The 20,006-nt window shown below is 33.2% G+C and overlaps 3 protein-coding genes across 3 annotated transcripts; all 3 read right to left on the bottom strand.

The window, feature by feature from the left end:
* Positions 1-269: 269 nt before the first annotated feature.
* LOC145120529 (trifunctional UDP-glucose 4,6-dehydratase/UDP-4-keto-6-deoxy-D-glucose 3,5-epimerase/UDP-4-keto-L-rhamnose-reductase RHM3-like) lies at positions 270-2,772 on the bottom strand. The gene is made up of 2 exons (XM_079056339.1): positions 1,143-2,772; positions 270-1,044 (listed from the first exon to the last, which is right to left on the bottom strand). The coding sequence occupies exons 1-2, from the start codon at positions 2,652-2,654 to the stop codon at positions 598-600; spliced, it is 1,959 nt and encodes a 652-aa protein (XP_078912465.1). The 5' UTR covers positions 2,655-2,772; the 3' UTR covers positions 270-597.
* A 9,940-nt stretch (positions 2,773-12,712) lies between these two features.
* On the bottom strand, positions 12,713-15,981 carry ELO1 (Paxneb protein-like protein). The gene is made up of 9 exons (XM_079054383.1): positions 15,702-15,981; positions 15,149-15,307; positions 14,826-15,052; positions 14,665-14,734; positions 14,426-14,582; positions 14,251-14,329; positions 13,849-14,008; positions 13,685-13,776; positions 12,713-13,058 (listed from the first exon to the last, which is right to left on the bottom strand). Exons 2-9 carry the CDS (start codon positions 15,279-15,281, stop codon positions 12,891-12,893), a joined length of 1,086 nt encoding a protein of 361 aa, XP_078910509.1. The 5' UTR covers positions 15,282-15,307; positions 15,702-15,981; the 3' UTR covers positions 12,713-12,890.
* A 922-nt stretch (positions 15,982-16,903) lies between these two features.
* On the bottom strand, positions 16,904-19,219 carry LOC145120013 (AP-1 complex subunit sigma-2-like). Its single transcript, XM_079055801.1, has 8 exons — positions 19,072-19,219; positions 18,766-18,824; positions 18,005-18,091; positions 17,763-17,854; positions 17,580-17,688; positions 17,342-17,377; positions 17,185-17,271; positions 16,904-17,108 (listed from the first exon to the last, which is right to left on the bottom strand). Exons 2-8 carry the CDS (start codon positions 18,766-18,768, stop codon positions 17,037-17,039), a joined length of 486 nt encoding a protein of 161 aa, XP_078911927.1. The 5' UTR covers positions 18,769-18,824; positions 19,072-19,219; the 3' UTR covers positions 16,904-17,036.
* Positions 19,220-20,006: the final 787 nt, after the last annotated feature.

Raw genomic sequence — 20,006 nt, 5'->3', positions numbered from 1 at the left:
TACCATATTATTTACTATGTGTATATCTCTATCAAAAATTTTATAGAATGCACTGAACTCTATAGAGTTCAATGAACATATTTTTAATGATTAAAATGTTTCATTTTCACATTTAAAAGTTCAATGATCATTAAACTTCATATTTATTAACATGACATTCTATAATAGTAGAGTTTAATCATTTGGATGTCTATTAGACATGTCGCCTCATTCAACTCGCTTACTGAACTATACATTGTGAATGTTGTTACATCAACCATAATCGACGATATTGACAAAATATTACTCCAAATCCAAATGCAAAATCCATTAAGTGTAAAAAGGTGCTTCTTGTATGTTCTAAACGTGACGAAGTAACCTTACTAGCTTAAAGCTTCTCATTCTTCGTATCCACATAACCCCTATGAAAGAAATATAAATTTTACCTCGTGAAATTAACGAATAATGGATCGGCGTATACATGCAACAGTTGTTTCCAGAGAGAGGAGTTTAGGCGCCTTATCTTTCGTTTTCTTCTAGGTCACTCGATACAAGGCGAGTCTGAGATCGTACAGACATTTTCAGTGGCTTGGCTCAATCGAGTTTGGTTTGTAGCCATCATTTAACTCTTTTGTTGGGTTCAAAGACATACTTGATAATAGAATCTTTTATAGACAACAACTCTGGGAACTCTTTCTTGAGCTTAGAAACATCCAACTCATTGTTGCTTCTTGGAGCTATTATCACTTTGGCTTGTTCTTCTAAGTTGAAGTTAACCCATTTGAATTTAGGGTCTATGTATTCTTTGTACAACTCCAGGATCTCATTGTGGCTCACAATACCTGGGTTTGTGAAGTTCCAAACCCCTTTGCATTTCCTCTTAGCCATCTCTATTGATATCGGTAGGAGCTCGTCTAGTACACTCATACTGTTGGGTATGTTCACCACCTTACTGTAACGCGTGATCTTTGTTATAAAGTTCCGCATGTTGCTTAGATCTGATGATATCGGCATCCTTAATCTTAACGAGCAAACATTGTTGTATTCCCTTAACATCTCCTCCACCTGAACATTCAAGAAAAAACAGAATCGATTATTATATAAATAAAGACCCTTCATGGATTTCTTATATATAAAGTCATTTAAAAGTTGTGGTTAATTACCATAGCCTTTGTCTTGGAGTAGAACGACCCTGTGAAATTAGGTTCATCTTCTTCCTTGAATCCGCGTCCAGAACCCTGAGCATGATCTTTATCGTATTGAAATATGCACCCGGTAGCGAAGTTCATCAGATAAATACCTTCTTGGTGGCAAACGTCGGCTAAATTTAGGGTTCCAACGACGTTTGTTCTAATGGTTTCGAGCTTATGTGTTTCGCACCAATCCACATTAGTCCTTCCTGTTACACCAGCCGCGTTGATCACATGCGTAGGTCGTAGACTACGTATATCGTTTAACAACATTTTTCGATCTTCAAGCTTTCCTCGCCCATAGGCATAAGGGATCCCCTTCTCCATGCATATTTTTCCCAAGAGTCCTCCTATCCAACCCGTTCGGCCATAGATCATGAACTTAAGCTCGCTTTTCGAGATGCCCGAAGTTGTATACTGCATCATCAAGAACTCTTCCTCGGTATGCGATGGGACACTCATTGAGATCCGAGGATGAGGGTGAAGCGCATGCCCGACGTTGCCCCACCAATCAGGGTTTTCACGATACCATGCGATGGTCATCCTTAACCCAGCTTCCCATGGAGTCCTTTCCTCCCACCCTAGTTTCTTGAGCTTTTGATCATCCAAGAAGTATCGTTTATCGTTGAATGGCCTATCATTTACAAAATGTAATGCTTTTTCGATATCAAACCCGAAAAGATTACAGATATCTCTAGCTACATCTACCACACTCCTCTCCTTCTTGGTCCCGATGTTATAAACATGTCCGATCACGCCTTTATGAAGTATCACATCAAACGCCTCCGCGACATCCCCACAAAACAAATAGCTTCTCACATTCGATCCGTTGCCATGAATTGGCAAAGGGTCACCCCTCATCGCGAGCAAAACAAACTTGGGTATGAGCTTCTCAGGGAACTGGTTTGGGCCATAAACGTTGTTTCCTCTTGTTGTGATGATCGGCAGCCCATAAGATCTATGGTACGCCATCACCAACATTTCTGCACCAGCTTTTGTAGCGGAATACGGATTCGTGGGAAGTAATTGCGACGCCTCAGGGTTCCCTATATCTGTCTCTAAATCCGATTCGCCGTACACCTCATCTGTACTCACATGAATGAACCGATTGATGCGTCTAGTGACCTTGCAAGCTTCTAACAACACATGGGTTCCATAAATGTTGTTTGTAGTGAACTCAAACGAGTTTCCAAACGAATTATCTACATGGGTTTCAGCTGCAAAGTGCATAATCGTGTCGATTTCTTCTGCATCCAATAGATAGTTGATGAGATCTGAACTTGCGATATCTGCCTTGACAAACTTGAAGTTTGAAGATGTGAAACATGGCTGAAGATTCTTGAGGCTCGAGCAATAGTTAAGCTTGTCAAGAGCAATAATCTTGTAATTTGGGTAGTTCGACACAAGACGCTTGGTGACATGGGAAGCTATGAATCCTGCTGCACCAGTAATGAGTATTGTTTTTGGAGCTGATTCAGATGACATTCTTGTTTTACAGATTCATGCAGGGAGGTGGAGATCTAGTGAGAGAAAGTGAGATCTGGGATTCGTGCATGGAAAGGAGAGAGTTGGAAAGAAAACAGGAGTGAAGGTTAAGAACCATGATGCGATATAGACGATGGGTTCTTGGTGATTTCGAGGCTCCATGTTTGCCTCCATTTATTAAGTGGAAGTCTATGGTACGTGTTGTATATCCCGCCAATGTGTATTTTCATGCTTTAATTTCATGGAATTGGTATTTTAGTTATTGCATCAAAGAGTCCAATAATTGGGATTTATTGCAATCCCCACCTTGCTTTTTCCAGTATGTTACAATTAAAACCTTGATTATGTTAGTTTGCATCTTGAGTTAAGATTTAATACCAAAAATACGTTCACGGTCCTAAGTAAACACACGAACGGCCTATTAAGGAGAACAATTTGAACAAATTAAAAAATTATGGTCATATGAGACGGCGAACAATATTCCAAATGAATATGTAAAAACTAATGCTAACAAAACATAGATTTGGGTGTTCTACTATAAGTGGCTAGGTGGCGTGACACACCCATCACAATACACTACAAGAAATTTTCGATTTAACTATGGAAAAATTCCGTAGCAAAAAGCTAAAATTCTGTAGCTAAACCTAAATAACTACGGAAGTTGCTACGGAATTTGCCAATGAGATTTCATAGTAAGATTTCTTGTAGCAAAATGTTTAACTACGAAATTATAGTTCCGTAGCAATTTTGCTACGACCGTTGCTACGACGTCTGTCCATAGCATTTCAACTACAACACACTTCCATCATAATTCCGTAACAATGAATTCTGTAGCAAATTTCGTATCTATTTTGTTCCGTAGCAAATTCCGTAGCCATTTGGTCCAAAGCAAATTCCGTAGCAAGTTCCGTAGCCATTCGTTCCGTAACAAATTCCATAACCATTTGTTCCGTAGCAAATTCCGTAGCCATTTTGTTCGTAGCAAATTCTGTAGCTATTTGTTCTGTAGCAAATTCCATAGCCATTTGGTTCGTAGCAAATTCTGTAGCTATTTGTTCCGTAGCAAATTCCGTAGCCATTAGTTTCATTGCAATTGTTTCCATAACAATAGGTTCAGGTGCAAATTTAGTATGATAAAAATATTCAACAAAATCCAATATTCCAATTATAATATTCATAAAAATATACTAAGTATAAATTTAATGGTTACATCAATTTTATAGATATATTACATCATCGAAAATTCTTCTACAAGGTTGTCTAATCATCAATATTGAATATTAATAACAAATACAGTCACACAGTTTAGATTTGAACGACCATGAACACACAGACACCCACATATGCTCAATCAAAATGGCAAAACCTGCAAAATCAAATTTACAATCAACTTGATTAAAATTCTATTTGTTGTACAAAATCCCAATTTGTTTTGCTTTTCGTTGTTTTATTTCAACCTGATGAAGATGAAAGAAATAGAACATAACTTTTTGTTTCCAAAACTAACAAACCATTAATAAACTTGTTTACTTATTATACACATATTTATTTAGTTTTTTGTTAACTTACTTAGCCAAAATAAGATTATAACTTTTTCAATTAAGAAATGGCACAAGTTATCAACGGGAAAGTGGTTCACTTTTTCAATTTCCTCATCAAGAATTCTCTGTTTCAAAACAACTAAAAGCAAATTCAGATAAATTTATAAATAATAATCATATTTTTAAGTAATGGGAAGAAAATTGATTCTTATTAGTTCTTACTCTTATGTTATCTTAGAATTGAGATGAAAGTTTCTTCGAGTAACTATCACGAAGCACAAAGCAATGAAAGTATGTTTCTATTTCTTGCATTTAAAAGGAGTACAAAGAAATACCTTTAAGCATTGCAGGATTAAGCTACTAACAACTCCTGAAAGAATCGTCTTTTTCCTCTGTGAAAAAAGAAGCAGGAATGTAGCGAGAGAATGTCCACAACTCTTTCTGAGGTATAACCACAATGTTGTCAGATCACCTTAGTCTTCAAATAACTGCTGAAAAAAAAAAGTTGAAACAAAGAAAAAAAAATAAGCTTTATCTCAACAAAAGAAAAACAAAGAAAGAGTTGAAGCAGTTCATGCCGTTAATTCATATTGCATACATAAAGACTATTTGAGTATGATAAATGACCATTTTACCCTTCACCAACTTAGCACATTATAACATAGATCAAAGGAATGGTAGGAAGGGAAAAAGGGGTGTCTAGATGCTATATAGGGTACTTTGTTCGCTTAACCCATTAAGACATTCCATCCATCAAGTAAATATTGTTTTATACATAAAGACTGTTTGAATAAGATAAATGACCATTTTGCCCGTCGCTGACTTTACTCATCAAGATTCAAGACCAATAAAGACATTATAATATTGTGAAGAAGAAGGAAATAAAATCATGAAAATGAAAGACTTTGGAGAAAAAAAGACCAAAAGGGTATCTGGAAGCATTCATTTTGTAAAGAAATGTGTATAAGTGTTAAAACACCTTGTATGTGCATGAAGTACAAGTTGTGAAGCAGCCCTTCCATGCAAATAACTTTCATGTTCTGTTCTGAATATAAAATTCTCAGCCATGGAATCCCAGTTGCCCAGAAACTAACAGAAAACAATACAAATCCAGTTGGACAAATGAAATAACCATTTTGATTTCAGTGAAGGTTGGTTTGGTTGACAAGAACATCCATTTTTTGGTCAAAGTTCTCTACTGTTGACCAACCATGACTGACATGTAGACAAGCTTTAATGGTAATTATTAGCTTATCATTTCAAGGTGATAAATACTTCAAAGTAAAAAAGGAAAAAAATTTCAATTACATGGTAATCTTAAGTGTATCTTTTAAAAACATTGATTATTTCAACTCTCCAGATAAGAAGATTTCGACATTTTGTTTTCCGCATCTCTTCTCTTGTCTTTATTTAAATATAATACACCATTTTTAGTTTGACCATTGTTAGTATTCTCTATATTTTGTTTCTTATGGAGCTTTTCTTGATATCCCGGGCCTATTCTTTATTAACTATTAGGATGACCTATAAAGAAAGTAAAAAAAAAAAAACAGTATGCTCCTAGTCATTCTCTTGTCCATATGTTACATTTTCCATAAAAAAAACTTTGATTTAATAAACCTAATAGTATTTGGTATCTCATGACTTACTATACAACAGTTATGTTGTCTATAAACATAAACATTTTAAGCATATATACACTCAGAATCAAATACAAAATCAACAAAATTACCCCAAAATAGTCAAAAGGAAACCTTTACAAACCATCAAGCAAAAAAGAAGTGAAATTATCGGCTAATAAATACAATATTAATGCTAAAGTCTCCAATAAATCAGCAAACATTATAAAATTGATCAAATCATATTTACCAGCCCTAAAACGAACAAAAACTTGTCACTAACTACAAACAAGTGGATGCATAATGTTAATGCTATAATTCAATATATAACGATAATATAAAGGCCATAAAGAAACTTATTAGATCATGTCAGATTGATTAATCACTGCATCAAAATCCACAATTCGCATCAAATGCAATAAAATCGATCAATCAAATTCACCAATAAAAATTTGAATCAAACTGCGTGTATGGATTGACAGAGTTAACAGAACATTGACTCGCCTCGGATTCAATGGAGAGATCAATAGATCCTTCAGGTCATTAGATGATAGAAAGAGAAAATCGAGCAAACAGAATAGAGAATAATGTTAATGTTACCTGTACGGATGAAGACGATCGAGAAAAATCTACCGATTGACGGAGCAGGCGGCGGACGACAAAGCAAACGAGAGTGAGAAGAGCTCCCTATAGAGTGAAGTCCGATCGATAATGACGTACGTGGAGATCAGGGGAAACTGAGGAACGAGGAATGAGGAATTAAGTTGAGAGAGGGAGAGATGCGATCGGCGACAAGTCATGCCATTGATAATTTTCAGCAGTTTGATCGGGATACCTCTAATTTTCCATCAAAGGTAGTGTTTGCAGAATTTTTCATCAAAGGCAGCAAAAAAATCATTCAGAGCAGCATATGGCTTGCAACCTAACTGAGTGACTTGCAAACCGGCGTGATGGGGATACTGAGATGCGATCAACGACCGACGTGATGGGGAGGCTCAGCAACGGCGACAAGTTGAGAGGGGGAGAGATGCTAAAATGCGATCGGCGACAGGTCAAGGTTTGAACGGGATACCTCTGGTTTGGGGAGGAAGTATATTTGGGTTATGTGGATTTACTAATTTGCCCTTAATAAATCACTGAAACAACGTTATGGCTCAAGTAATTCATTAAATACATTAAGTTTCTAAACATGTTTCCATTCTTTTTTTTTTAACAAAAAGACCAAAATAAAACAAGTTAATTCTTTTTTTTTTTTAAGAAACAGACGGTGAAGGCTGAGGGTAAATAAAATTTGATTTAAGGGTAATAATTTCCAAAGCCTCAAAACATGGGGATAATATTATTATAAGAAAATTAGCAAATGTATGTCATCAAAGTCTAAAAATTGCAACTAAAATGTAGAAATTATATTATAATGAAAATTTCAAAACAATTAAAAATAATATTTTCTTGTTTTTGTTGAGTTTTCAAAGATAATTGAGTATTTTTTAATATATATATATTTTTAAATAATCTTCTATATTTTGCCACGGAAACATATTTCGTAACTACTTGACTACGGAATTTTCCATAGTCAAATACCTACGGATTTTAACTTCGTAGCTATTATGCAAATTCACCTTTTCGTAACAAGTTCCATAGTAGATTAGCTACAAAATTTTTTATTTTGTAGTAAATTTTCTTAGCAAAATAGCTACGGATCTCAATTCCATAGCTAACTAGCTACGTATTTTATTTCGTAGCCAATTATGTAGCCAACTAGCTACATACATGGATTTTGTAATAAGTTCCGTAGAGAACTAACTACAACCAAAAAACTTGTAGCAGTATTTGTAGTAAACTACCTACGGATTTTAATTTCGTAGCAACTATTCAAGATTTAGCTACGGAATGCAATTTCGTAGCCATTTCCGTAGCAAACTAGTTACAACCAACCATTTTGTAGCATATTTCGTAGTAAAATAACTATGAATTTAGATTCCGTAACAACTTTACGTAGCTATTTAAGATTTAGCTACATAATCCAATTCCGTAACCATTTATGTAGCAAAATAGCTACAACAAGTCGTTCCGTAGCATATTCCGTAGTAAAATAGCAACGGATTTTGATTCCATAACAACTTTCCGTAGCTATTTAGGATTTTTCTTGTAGTGATATATAAGGGGCAGCACACATAAATTTTAGAAGTACAATGCCAGAAAAATAATATCATACCAAAAAATTTCCATTGTGACTACAAATTTAAGGTCCGCCCTTGTGACTACTATGGAGGTGATATTGTACATGTAAAAAATAATAGATCTTATATTCCAATGAGAACCATAACCGAGCAAATTATAAATGCCAAACTAAGATAGAAACATATTGAGATGTTGTATAACCCACTAAATCGCTTCCTCTACATGATAACGTACAATTTCTTTTCCGAACACACAACATCAAATCAATTTACTTGGATGAGACACTCTAAAATTAATCACTTCCCTCACGAATATCCGACTCTCAAAACCCTCTCAAAGTTGCATTAATCTCACCATCAAAACATGTAGGAGTTGCCATATATTTTTATATCAAAGAAAAAAAAAATCATATTCTGACTTTCCATACTAAAGTATAAAAATTAGCCTGAAAGCTTAGCTTAATATCATCTCAAATATTGAATGGCCTAATTGTTTAAGTGGACAGTGAATCGCTTAGCTTAATATCATCTCAAATATTGAACTCAATATGAGTTCAATTAATTGTTACATCATCATTACACTTATTATATAATTTTATATATTAAACTCTACATTCCATTAAATTCTATATAATTCAATGGATTATCACGTCATATATCATTTTCTTTTTATATATTATTATTTTGTAAAAATAATTAGCATGAAATTAAAATTTAAAAACTAAAATCTAAAAAAGCATTAATTAAAAAATTACAAATTACAATTTTGAAATAAAAAAATAATATTAATACCAATATTATATATATATATATATATATATATATATATATATATATATATATATATATATATATATATATATATATATATATATATATAGTGTGGGGGGTGGGGGGATAGAAATTAGTTCATTTGGGATTAAACTCCATATTCTATTAAGTGTCATGTCATCAACTCATAATAAGACTTATGAGTTTAATGAGATTCAACTACAATTGAAGATGGCTTAAAGAGGAAAAGATTTTTTTTATGTAATTTCATCGTGGTGATTGAATACCTATGATGGATGGGTCATTGAAACACCCTCGTATGAGTAGTTTGAAAGAGTTATTGATTAGAAATATATTGAAAACCGTTTTAGTATATATATATATATATATATATATATATATATATATATATATATTATGAACATCAAAACCTTTAGTAATAATAATAATTTGTCAAAAGAGTGTATGATAGCTTCACAAATAATATAACAAACAAATATAAAGTGAAATTACTATTTCAAACATAAAGTCTAACAATCTTTTAAATGTCTTTATTGGTTACTAACTTAAACACATATCAAAATAGTAGGTTAGATACGAAAAACCTAATGAGTAGTTCTGGTTTAAACAAAAACAAATAAACAAATTTTAATAAAAATTCATAACCCCTTACTTTTTAAAAACTCAAAAAGAAAAAGCATCAAAACTTCAAAAAAGTGGGGAAAAGTTGCAAAAGATATAATTATACTGTCACAACATCATAAATACCAATATATCAATAATCATTAAGGACAAACAACATCATAAATACCAATATATCAATAATCATTAAGGACAAACAACGTAAAAATATTCCAGGCATGATATGGAAATCAGACCCAAACCCAAAATCATCTATAATTCACAAGTCTGTCCTTCACTTTGAAAGGGGTCTCAAGGTAAGTATACCACTAGCAAAATTTGTTAAACATCATATATGTAAAAAAACACATATCACATTATCTACATAAAGACCTCAACCAACATGATTACAATGTGTTTTTTGAACCCACTACATCAATTTAGTTTTCTTTAATGAAAACACTAAATTTAATTATGGTGATTATCATAATAACCTCTAATATATGCCCCATATTTTAATTTCATAGGAAACATCTTAATGTGACTATTGATATAAAATAAACCCTAAAAAGGCCAAAGGTATCATCTGGTCATGTAAGTGATCAAATTGGCTAGTTTGGTGGTTGGACCGATTAGCCTAAGGGGTATAACATCCGATTTCCAGAGTGGACCAGCTAAAGATTTAATGGGATCAAAGATGGAGTTTTTGGGAAAATCATGTGCCACGACGTCACACATGGGTTACCACGACATGGCAATAGTTGTATAAGCACGCAATAGTCCTGTGCGCCACGACGTGAGAAGCCTATGGTTACAACGTGGCGGCCGCCAGAAGGCTTAACCTTAATTCTGGGGTTTGTGCCCTTATTTAAGGGGAGTGAGGGATAGGGTTTGCACACCCTCAGCCTCCATCACCTCCCTTTCACCCTCCAAGAAACCATTGCCTTTATTTTGACTTTGTGGTGATTTTAGCTCTTGAAGAAGAAGGAAAAGGTGTGCTTACTAGTTAGAAGAGTGTATCGCTCCAAATCTTGCACCTCCTACATCTTGACGAGCTTGGGAAGGTACAAAACTTCCACCTTTTTGGTTCTCTCTTCATAGATTTAGGATTTATTGCATTTCTTGGCTCATCTTCGAGTTTGAGTTGGTTAGAAGAGATAAAGTTTCCAACTTTATAGCTCACATTGGTCCCTTGGGTGGTCACGACGTGGGTGTCGGCTGGGGGTTAACTTTGTCCATTGATCGTTGACTTTTGACCACTTTGACTTTTGGTCAAACTTTGAGGGGTATTAAGCTATAGTCTGAGGTTTAGCTTGTGTTCGGTTTAGGGGGTTCGTGTGGTTAATTCTGTGGGACTTTAAGTAGTGGATTTCGGCTCTTCGTTCAGGTGAGTCTTCTCATTGTATTACCTATGTCATAGTGGTATGCATGCTAGACTAGCCGAGTCTTATTTGTTGATTGTTGTTATATATGTATCTGAGTTGCTAATAACTACAGGACTGTTGATAGTCCGTTGGGTTGCTGATAACCAACATGGTTGATGATAACTCACAGGACCGTCATGAGCCCATAGGACTGCTGATAGTCCCAAAGTTGCTGATAACTCATATTTGTTTATATTGTGGTGTTGTATGTGATATTAGGACTGCTAATAGTCCTCAGGACTACTGATAGTCCCAGGGTTGCTGATAACCCAAAGCTGATTATTATGTTATGTTGTATGTGATATTTTGGAGAACTCACTATTTAAGCTTTGTGCTTACAGTTGTGGATTAAATGTTTTTAAGGTACTTAACGAATTGCGAAGGCGGGACTGTACACACACATCAACAATTTTATGGTTCGAGATTCCGCATTATTTTCCTGATAACTCTGATTTTTAATTATGGTTTATGAACAATTGATTTGACTTGAATGTAACTTTAATAAAATGAGTTTTTATTCTATTTTAAAAATGAAAAATTTATTCTGAAATTTTGGGACGTTACAAGGGAATAGTCGTATGCAGAGATTTATTTTTACATAACTTCATCATAGTGATCGAATGCCTGGGTGTGCTCTGGTTGACCTTATCGAGCTAACACTAACGGTAAAAAGAGTTTTGTAAATTCGGTTTTCGGCTTCCATATAAAGGATAATCAATCCTAATCAGTAAAGAACAACCCCCTCTATGATTTGTCATCACTTTTTGAGGTTCCAAAGCTCTTCCAAACCCATTTTCTTCCAATATGTTTTGAATCCAAGGCCCTAATCATAAAGTTCAACATCTTTCAACCATTAAAGATCATCATTCCTTTGGATCATCTTCTTCCCCAAGTTCAAGAGCTACATTAATTCATCTTTTCAAGGTTCATTCGTTTCAAGCTTCCAAGATTATCATGCATCATTGGTTTTTATGTTTGTTAGTTGATTTTACATTGGATATTATGAATTTTATATATTTCATAAGTGAGATGGAAGGTCCAACTCCTTGAAATTACTTTTGGACACGTAGGATGTTAGGATGACTATATTTTGATTAATGTTTTTATTCCAAGCAATTTCAGTTATTGTTTTGTTCTTAAAGTAATCATTCATTAACAATTGATGGAGACAAGTTTCATTTATGTATTTGGTACAAGTCCACAACTAAGATATTGTATTGTTAATTCACTAGAGGTTTCAAGCTCAATTAGATAAAGAATTAAGATGATTGGTTGAATCAACATACATTATTCTAAACTTCTAGTATTGAGCGTTTAATATTGTAATAGGTAATAATAATTCGTAAGACGTAATATTGCCAAACCACTCGTTCCTAATCCAAGTAGATGTATAGAGTAAGACAATTAGCCAGCTCCTACGGCATGCCCCAAAATTATATGTTACGTGTTAATTAACTTTAATTATGTCTATGTAATTAAATTGGAATTCAAGGAATATAAATATATGAATTCGAATCATCCAAACAACTGAACTAGTAGTAATCTTTTTTTAATAATTCGTGCAACATAAAGTTCTTGGCTTTTTAATCAATTTTAGTTTAAATCTATTTCCCAGAAACTACAATTATTAGTTTCTCATTGATTATTTCAACACAAAGTTTGAACACAAACTCCATGTGAATCCATACTGACTTACCCCAGCTACCTAAGGCATGGTTGGCTATTTTTAATCATATTGACAATAGTCAATCATTTGTTGATGTTGTTGTGTTTAAGGAAGGATTTAGGGAAATTGTTGACATAGAGAAGATAATAACCTCAATTTACACAGAAAAAAGTTTCTCAAAAAGTTATATGGATTCAGGACGCTAATAGGTTGACTCTTTTATCTTATTTTCGGGATGTTACAAAAATAATAAGCATACAATATATGTTCTCCATAACAACTAACAAGTGTTCTTGGATTCTACAAAACTGACAACTGATTTCGCAAATAAACTAACATTTCATTAATCAAAAGTTAGTGAGCAATTAATTTAATCAATTTAGTTACCACCTACACATAAAAACAAGCGAAACATCAAAAATCAAGGGCACCAGCCTTTGAAGAGGAGCCACAACTAGCAGAAGTACCATAAGAACTCCCACTTGAGCCATCGACAGGCGCTTGATTTAAACACTCTAAAACCAATGATCTTCGTTTTTGCAGCTTTATGGAGTATGTCGTTGCATCTAGAATTACAGGGACCTTCATACACACAAAACCATACATCATGCAAATGTTAAAATACAAAATAGCAAGTAACTTACATTTTTGGTCCCTGAAAATAGTTGATTTTTGCATTTTTGGTCCTTAAAAGTTTTTTCTTGCAACTTCAGTCCTCTTTTGAGATTTTAGTAACATTTTCGGTCCCTTTTTCAATTAAATGAGTATTTTTAGCCCCTGAATATAGCTGAATTTTGCAATTTTGGTCCTTACAAGTTTACTCTTGCAATTTCAGTCCTCTTTTGAGATTCTAGTAACATTTTTGGTCCCTTTTTCAATTAAATGACAATTTTTGGCCCATGAATATAGCTGACTTTTGCAATTTTGGTCCTTAAAAGTTTTCTCTTGCAATTTCAGTCCTCTTTTGAGATTCTAATAACATTTTTGTTCCCTTTTTCAATTAAAAGACTATTTTTTGTCCCTGAAAATAGCTGATTTTTGCAATTTTGGTCCCAAAAAGATAGTCACTTTCTTAAAACAAGGACCCAAAAACCTCAAGGACCAAGATTTTCAAGACCCAAAATTGCAAAAATCAGCTATACTTAGAGACCAAAAATGCAATTTATTCTATATAAATTAATAAAAGAAACAATAGTGTTGTTTTGTACCTGTGTGTTGAAACGTGAAACTTTATGTATACTTAGAAGCCCAAGCATATCCTGGTAACCAGTTAGGAGAGTCGCAAGCTCCTTGTCCTCATCTGTTTCAGTTTTATTTGTGAAATTATGCTACAAAAAAAAAAATTATACCAAAAAAAAAACATTTTTTATACCTGGAATTGCTTTAACGGATAATAAGGCATCAGCTAAATGTTGCAATCTTTTTGACATTGATGGTGATAAAAGAGAAGGTGGGAAGGTTAGAAAAGCAACTGTATTTGAGGAGCGAACCATGCTTTTTAATGATCTAATGAAGGAAAGCATATCCCATTCCTACAATATCATTAAGATGATATATAGTCAAAAGAAAAGTGCAGCATGTCTCTATTTAAGCTGTGTAAGCTATTGCAATGTAGTGTTTGATGAGACCACTAAAATAGCTTATAAGCTAGCTTTTTAAAAAGCTATCTGAGATAGCTTATCGATAAAACTCATGGGGTTGTTTCTTATCAAGCAAAAGCTAGCTTTTCAGCTAGTCTACCAAACACAGACTTATTCAACACATGGTTACTTACCTTGTCATTGTAGTCACATTGTGGAGCACAAAATGATTGGATAGCAATTCTTCCTGCACTTGTAATATTTCCATCATACCTAATTAGAATTATGAAAATTAGGTGTAAGAGTCAATGAAGAAGACCACTTTTAAATTTAATAAGATCAATCCACTACTAATAATAACATCAGTACCTTGGAAATTGAGATATGAACTTTGAACAACTATCACGGAATCCAGCAAGATTTGAACAATCTAAAAGGCTAAAACACTCCACACGGTTTCCCATTATCAAATGCTTCTCTATAGGCTTCCTTAGGTCAAATTCATTGCAATACTCTATTTTCCCATCTGCAGCACATTATCACAACACAAAAGATGTTTACTTTTTATACTAAAAATCCCTACAATGAATAAAAAGATACAAAATTACCTCGCTCCTCGTTATGTTGCTTATTTTCCCCAAGGTACTTCTTATATTGCCAAGCAATCCGCAAATCCTTCTACAAGCTCATAAAAAGGCAAAATTTACATAATACAGTTGTAGTTCATGCTCCTAAGGGCAATATGGGAAGAGTGAACGTTAAGTAGTACCTGTTCTGCATCAGTGTTACGAGATTTGTCATCTTTGGGGGCTAAAGTAGTTGGCAAGGTTCCAAGAAAGGCTCTAGGGTTTTTGACTGGGCTTGCATAAAGAACAGGTTGGTTGTGTACTAGTCCCTGAGACATGAAAGTCCTTAACAAAAGCATATGATGAGGTGCTTCAGTGTCTTCCATGATCATTACCAGACTTCCTAAATGGAATCCCCCACCTAAAATCTCTAGATATTACCAAAACAATTCATCCATTAGGAAATTATGTCTTATTTGTTTATTAGATGCTTTAACAAAATATAAGAAAGAGATATAGGATTTACTGTCAAGATCTGGTATGCCTGACGAAAGAAAGATTGTGCCATTTGGTCCATACTTGAGTCCAGGGACAGAAGAAGTAGGTGCAGCTGAAAAGTTCTTTGAGAAACTACTTGTCCGGACTTTGCCAGTAGCCATAAATTTCAGACAGTTTTTTAATCCTCCTGGGAAATAAGAACAAATGGATCAAACAGATAAACGGGTCTAGAGAACATTGGAGTAAATGATTTATCAATAATCATATATAATGTTTATAGAATACTTGAACTGCATCAATTTTGGAAGCAAACTACCAAAGCAGATATGTAATCTATTCTACATCGCTCATTAGTGTAAACTAGAAGTTCTCCAAACAGGATTTGAAGAAAAATTAATTTAGAACTCTCTGAACCATAGTCCGCGTGAACACAAATTCCTCAATTTTGATCAAAAATTTCGGTTACAAAATCACAATTACATTAAGCATAAGTACCTCATTAACACGATAATGAAGTAATTATACTAAACAATTCAAAAAGTGAGAGTAGTTTCAATACGTTGTTAGAGGCGGAGGAGAACCTGAATTCAAGGGACCAGAAGTCGGAAGGATGCACTGAGTGAATTCCAAAGAAGAAGCTGATGTGAGAATGAAGCAGAACACCTGACGACGAAAGTGTCTGTGTGCGAGAGTCGAGAGTCGATGATGCGAGAAAAACAATTTGAGAGTCGAGACTTCTAGATGAGAAGAAGGAGAATCGGAGGCTGGAGATGCGGCTGTGGTCTGCGGCGGCCGGCGAGGACGAGTCGACGTTTGAAGGAAAGAAAAGAGACAGAGGAGAATAACTGTGGTGTGAAGGTAGAAGCAAGTAGGAAAAGACACGACGACGTATTACAAGTTTTAAAAATAAGAAACCCGGTTTTTTAATTCCTGGTTCCGGTTCGATAACCTGAAGTCCATAACTAATTTTAAATTGGGCTAACATTGCAACTTTGAAACTAGATCATTGTAGCCCAAATCCAACTTGATTGAGCTAAGCATATAAATCATACCTGAATTGACTAATTAGAAATTGAATTACCGGTCTATTTTTAACTTTAGGGTTTTATATAAAAAAATCTCATTATTAAAAATTTTGATAAAATCCTAAAGATTTTTTTTAAACAGAAAAGTTCTGATTATTTAATATTTTGTCTAAATTAACAAAAAAGTCTTTATTTTTGTTTTAACAGAAAATGACAGATTATCATGTAAAATTAAATAATCGCGACTTTTTTGTTAAAAAAAATAATTTGACTTTATCAAAAAAAATTCCAAAATAATGAAAATTTCTGCATAAAGCCCTTATTATTACATAACAATTTCGATGCATACATGAATAAAGTTGATAACAAATTTAAGATACAATCGCATAAAGTTAGTAGAAGGATATAACTATATATAATGTCTTTTTTTTTTACTTTAAAAGCTTAATATATTAAGCATTAAATCTCAACATATATGAATTTTGTTACGTAATGATAAATTGGTCAATTAGTCTCATCAAACGGTTTATACAATCTAAAAAAGAAACAGACCTTACTGACAACACTTTACATATACATCATTACTGGTTTAAAATTTTTACCCATAGATGACTTAATGGTAAAAAAACAACCCTTCAAGTGTTTTACCCTTAAAGACCAAACCATCTTTTGATTGTTAAACAATGAAACATTGCTAATTCATTTTTCAAGAATTAAGTTGACATTGATGACATTTTGAAGAAAATAGATCAGGCAACTTTGATGACATAAAAAATAGATCTGAATTAAAAATAATAATAATACATACATGTGACGTGATGTTATAATAAAGAAAAAAATAAAAGTACATTGTTATAATATTATATCTAGTAGACACCATCACAAGAACAGTTATTCAGCTACCCTTGCCATTATAGCACTAATGCTATTTGCTCTTTCTTTAGCTTCATCCACTAGCAAATCCTGCAAAACAGATACCAGGGGCGAAACCGGAATTTTATATACGATCAAAACGGGTGTCCTATGGAAGAATTCTTACCTGTGCATCTATAATACGGTGAATCGCCTTCTTGCTTGACTCCTGAAGTTCGCCAGCAATTAAAATCTCATCCAGTATATAATAAGCCTGCAAAGTAGCCACAAATTCCACGTCAGCATGGTTGTACACGTGGCAGATGACATGGATGATATCATACCTTATGGAAATGGAAGATCAAGTCTAGCTCACAAACCTGACAAACAAATGTTCAAAAACAAAGTTACACTTCCAAATGACTTTTTAGTCCCTGAGAAGAGTACAGCTGCTTTTTGCATTTTTGGTCCCAAAAATGTTACAGAAACCTCAAATAAGGACCAAAAGTGAAAAAAGAAAAAAGCTATACAGAAGGACCAAAAATGTAATTTAGTATATTTGTTAGGGTTTAAATGGGTTACACTTCCAAAGTAACGATCAAGAGTCTCGACAAAATATTGAATAATTTCAAGGATCTCCAGTTCATTGTCTTGTTGGTTAATACACATACAAAAGTAGAGGCTGGCATACCTGAGAAAGTGGAATGTAATTAATTAGTTACATAGAGAAAAATAAAAATAAATAAATAAATAAATAAATAGTACCTCTTGTAAACAACTTTAAATCCCTTCCATTCAACAAAGTTACAAAGCTTGGGTCCTCGTGTTAGAATCATCCCACTAAGCTCTCGTATTACCTTTAAATAACAGCGTACTTTCATCTATTAAACTTATCATATTATCATTTATATGCATAAATATACTACTTCCAATTTATTTGTTCTTATTTACACATGGTAATTCAAAAATTCTAATTTTCAATGTTTTTCTTATTATTTGGAACATACCTTACTTCGTTCTTTCTGGGAATAAGGTGAATACCATTTTGTCAACCTAACTTTTCCTTGTCGGCTTAATAACAGAACAAAATGAATCTGCAAGAAAGAAAATAAAATGTTATCTGTAAGTAGCCATAATTATCTTACTAGGTTTACCTAAATTGGAGACATTTGGGGGATTAGCGGGATTTTATAAATAAAATAGATGACAATGCCACAGTGGTGGGTGATTAATAAAGAAGTAGAAGGGTAATCTTGATGTATAAATCACCTAATAATGATGTTGTGATATAAGAAATCAGGTGGGCAATTAATTATATGTCAAATTTAAGTATTAATCTAAGAAATTCATCAAGTTCTTAGGTAGTTTTGCTATGTGATTAATGGTATTATGGTAAAAGAAAAGAAAAGAAAAAGGATTACTATGGTGATTAATTGGTTGTGATGTTAAAACACTAAAATATGTTCATAAATTAGTATGAGAGTATCCTAATCTTTGACATGCGTAATTAGGATCATCATCATCATATATAACTGTATATATAACAATTGCTGTTTAACTAAACATCATATAAAACCAGAATAACATTTGCTCAGCTTGCAAATACCTCTGGTATAACATGATCAATCTAACTCAACCCAAGAATTTGATACATTCAACATTTTAATATATTCAGACAAGTTAATAGATGTATGGCATTGATCACTGAAGCCCCAATTCTACAGACTGCTATGTAATGTAGAGACGATTAAAAAAATGGAGCTCTCACCATGCTTAAATACAATTGATAGAAGCTTCACGTCTACTGACCAGATCCGAGCGAATGTACTGAAGGATGTGAAATAAACAACATCATATTATACAAAATCAATCAGGACTTGTATACAATCCCTATTCACGTTGATGCTCGATTAGAAATAGGAAAACGTACAACGTCGCACAATCAGTAAATTTTCCCTTTCAAAATCAGATCAAAATATTCATATGAATGCGAATAGGATTGAAAACAGCAAAGCATGATTACAACTCCAATTTTGATATAATCGACTGATGAGGATCCATATGCAGAACACACCTGAAAGTAAAATGAACTGGATCTGCTTTGATCGTCGCCGGTGAAACAAAGAGCACAACTCCGGTCTCCCGGTGAAACCTTTTCGTTTTGTTTGTCACTAGTCGGTTTTTCTATCGCCTACTAGTTTTTTTTTTTTTTTTTTGGATTGAGGGTGTTTGGGATTATGTAATTTTTATAAAAATTATCTAATTATGACAAGATAAATGTCAGAAACTTTAAAAATTAAAAAAACTAAAATAGTGATTGCACTGGGTCACAGCCCAGAAGCCATACAACTTGACTTGAGCAACCAACTATCTTGGGGCCCATTTTAGCCTATCAAATCATTTTTAATAAGTAAAGGTTTTTTTTTTTTTTTTTTAATTTGCCAAATGTCATTTTAGCCTATCTTGACTTGTCACACTCTCATTTAATTTGCCAAATGTCATTTTATGATTATTTTGAATTAATTTTTTTCCACGTCATTTTATAAGTTTTTTTATTTTATTAAATTCCACATAATATTTTAATGTAATAATTACAATAAATATAACAATAAATTTATATTAATCTCCATCTTCTAATAAATGAAACCTAAAAATAACACGTGCCAATTTTTTAGAATGTTTCTTTAACACGTGGCATTTTTGTATGATTTTTATTATTTCCTATTTTTGATAACAAATCAAATTCAATTTAAAATTTGAAAATACAAAATCACACCCTAATAATATTATTATGTTTATTTTTCTTAACAAATTAATTCATAATTACTTAGAATCGATAATATATTGGTTTATTTGTTTGACATTTACTATTTTTTTATTTATATAAAAAATTTAAATATACCGACCGTGGTTTCCACGGGTTATAACCTAGTAACGTAATAAGTAATAGTAGCAATGCAATTTACAAGAAAATGTGTTAATGGAATAGGGTACGAGAAAGCGTCGTAG

Source organism: Lactuca virosa, chromosome 6 (genome assembly GCF_052849685.1).
Source record: "Lactuca virosa cultivar CGN04683 chromosome 6, Lactuca_virosa_CGN04683_v6, whole genome shotgun sequence".
In the NCBI taxonomy this organism is placed as follows: domain Eukaryota; kingdom Viridiplantae; phylum Streptophyta; class Magnoliopsida; order Asterales; family Asteraceae; genus Lactuca; species Lactuca virosa.
Note: the sequence above shows the minus strand (reverse complement) of the source record. Positions and strands in the feature narration are given on the sequence as shown.

Bases quoted from the DNA above. Each gene is read 5' to 3' on its own strand.
- ELO1 (XM_079054383.1), bottom strand. From the start codon at position 15,281: ATGGCTACTGGCAAAGTCCGGACAAGTAGTTTCTCAAAGAACTTTTCA. The intron at 14,009-14,250 runs GTAAGTAACCAT...ATGATATTGTAG, and splicing joins AATGTGACTACAATGACAAG to GAATGGGATATGCTTTCCTT. The intron at 13,059-13,684 runs GTACAAAACAAC...GTGTGTATGAAG, and splicing joins TTTCACGTTTCAACACACAG to GTCCCTGTAATTCTAGATGC.
- LOC145120529 (XM_079056339.1), bottom strand. From the start codon at position 2,654: ATGTCATCTGAATCAGCTCCAAAAACAATACTCATTACTGGTGCAGCA. The intron at 1,045-1,142 runs GTAATTAACCAC...TTGAATGTTCAG, and splicing joins ACTCCAAGACAAAGGCTATG to GTGGAGGAGATGTTAAGGGA.
- LOC145120013 (XM_079055801.1), bottom strand. The intron at 17,689-17,762 runs GTACTATTTATT...CCACTTTCTCAG, and splicing joins TTTAAAGTTGTTTACAAGAG to GTATGCCAGCCTCTACTTTT. The intron at 17,378-17,579 runs GTAACCCATTTA...TTTGTTTGTCAG, and splicing joins TTGATCGTTACTTTGGAAGT to GTTTGTGAGCTAGACTTGAT.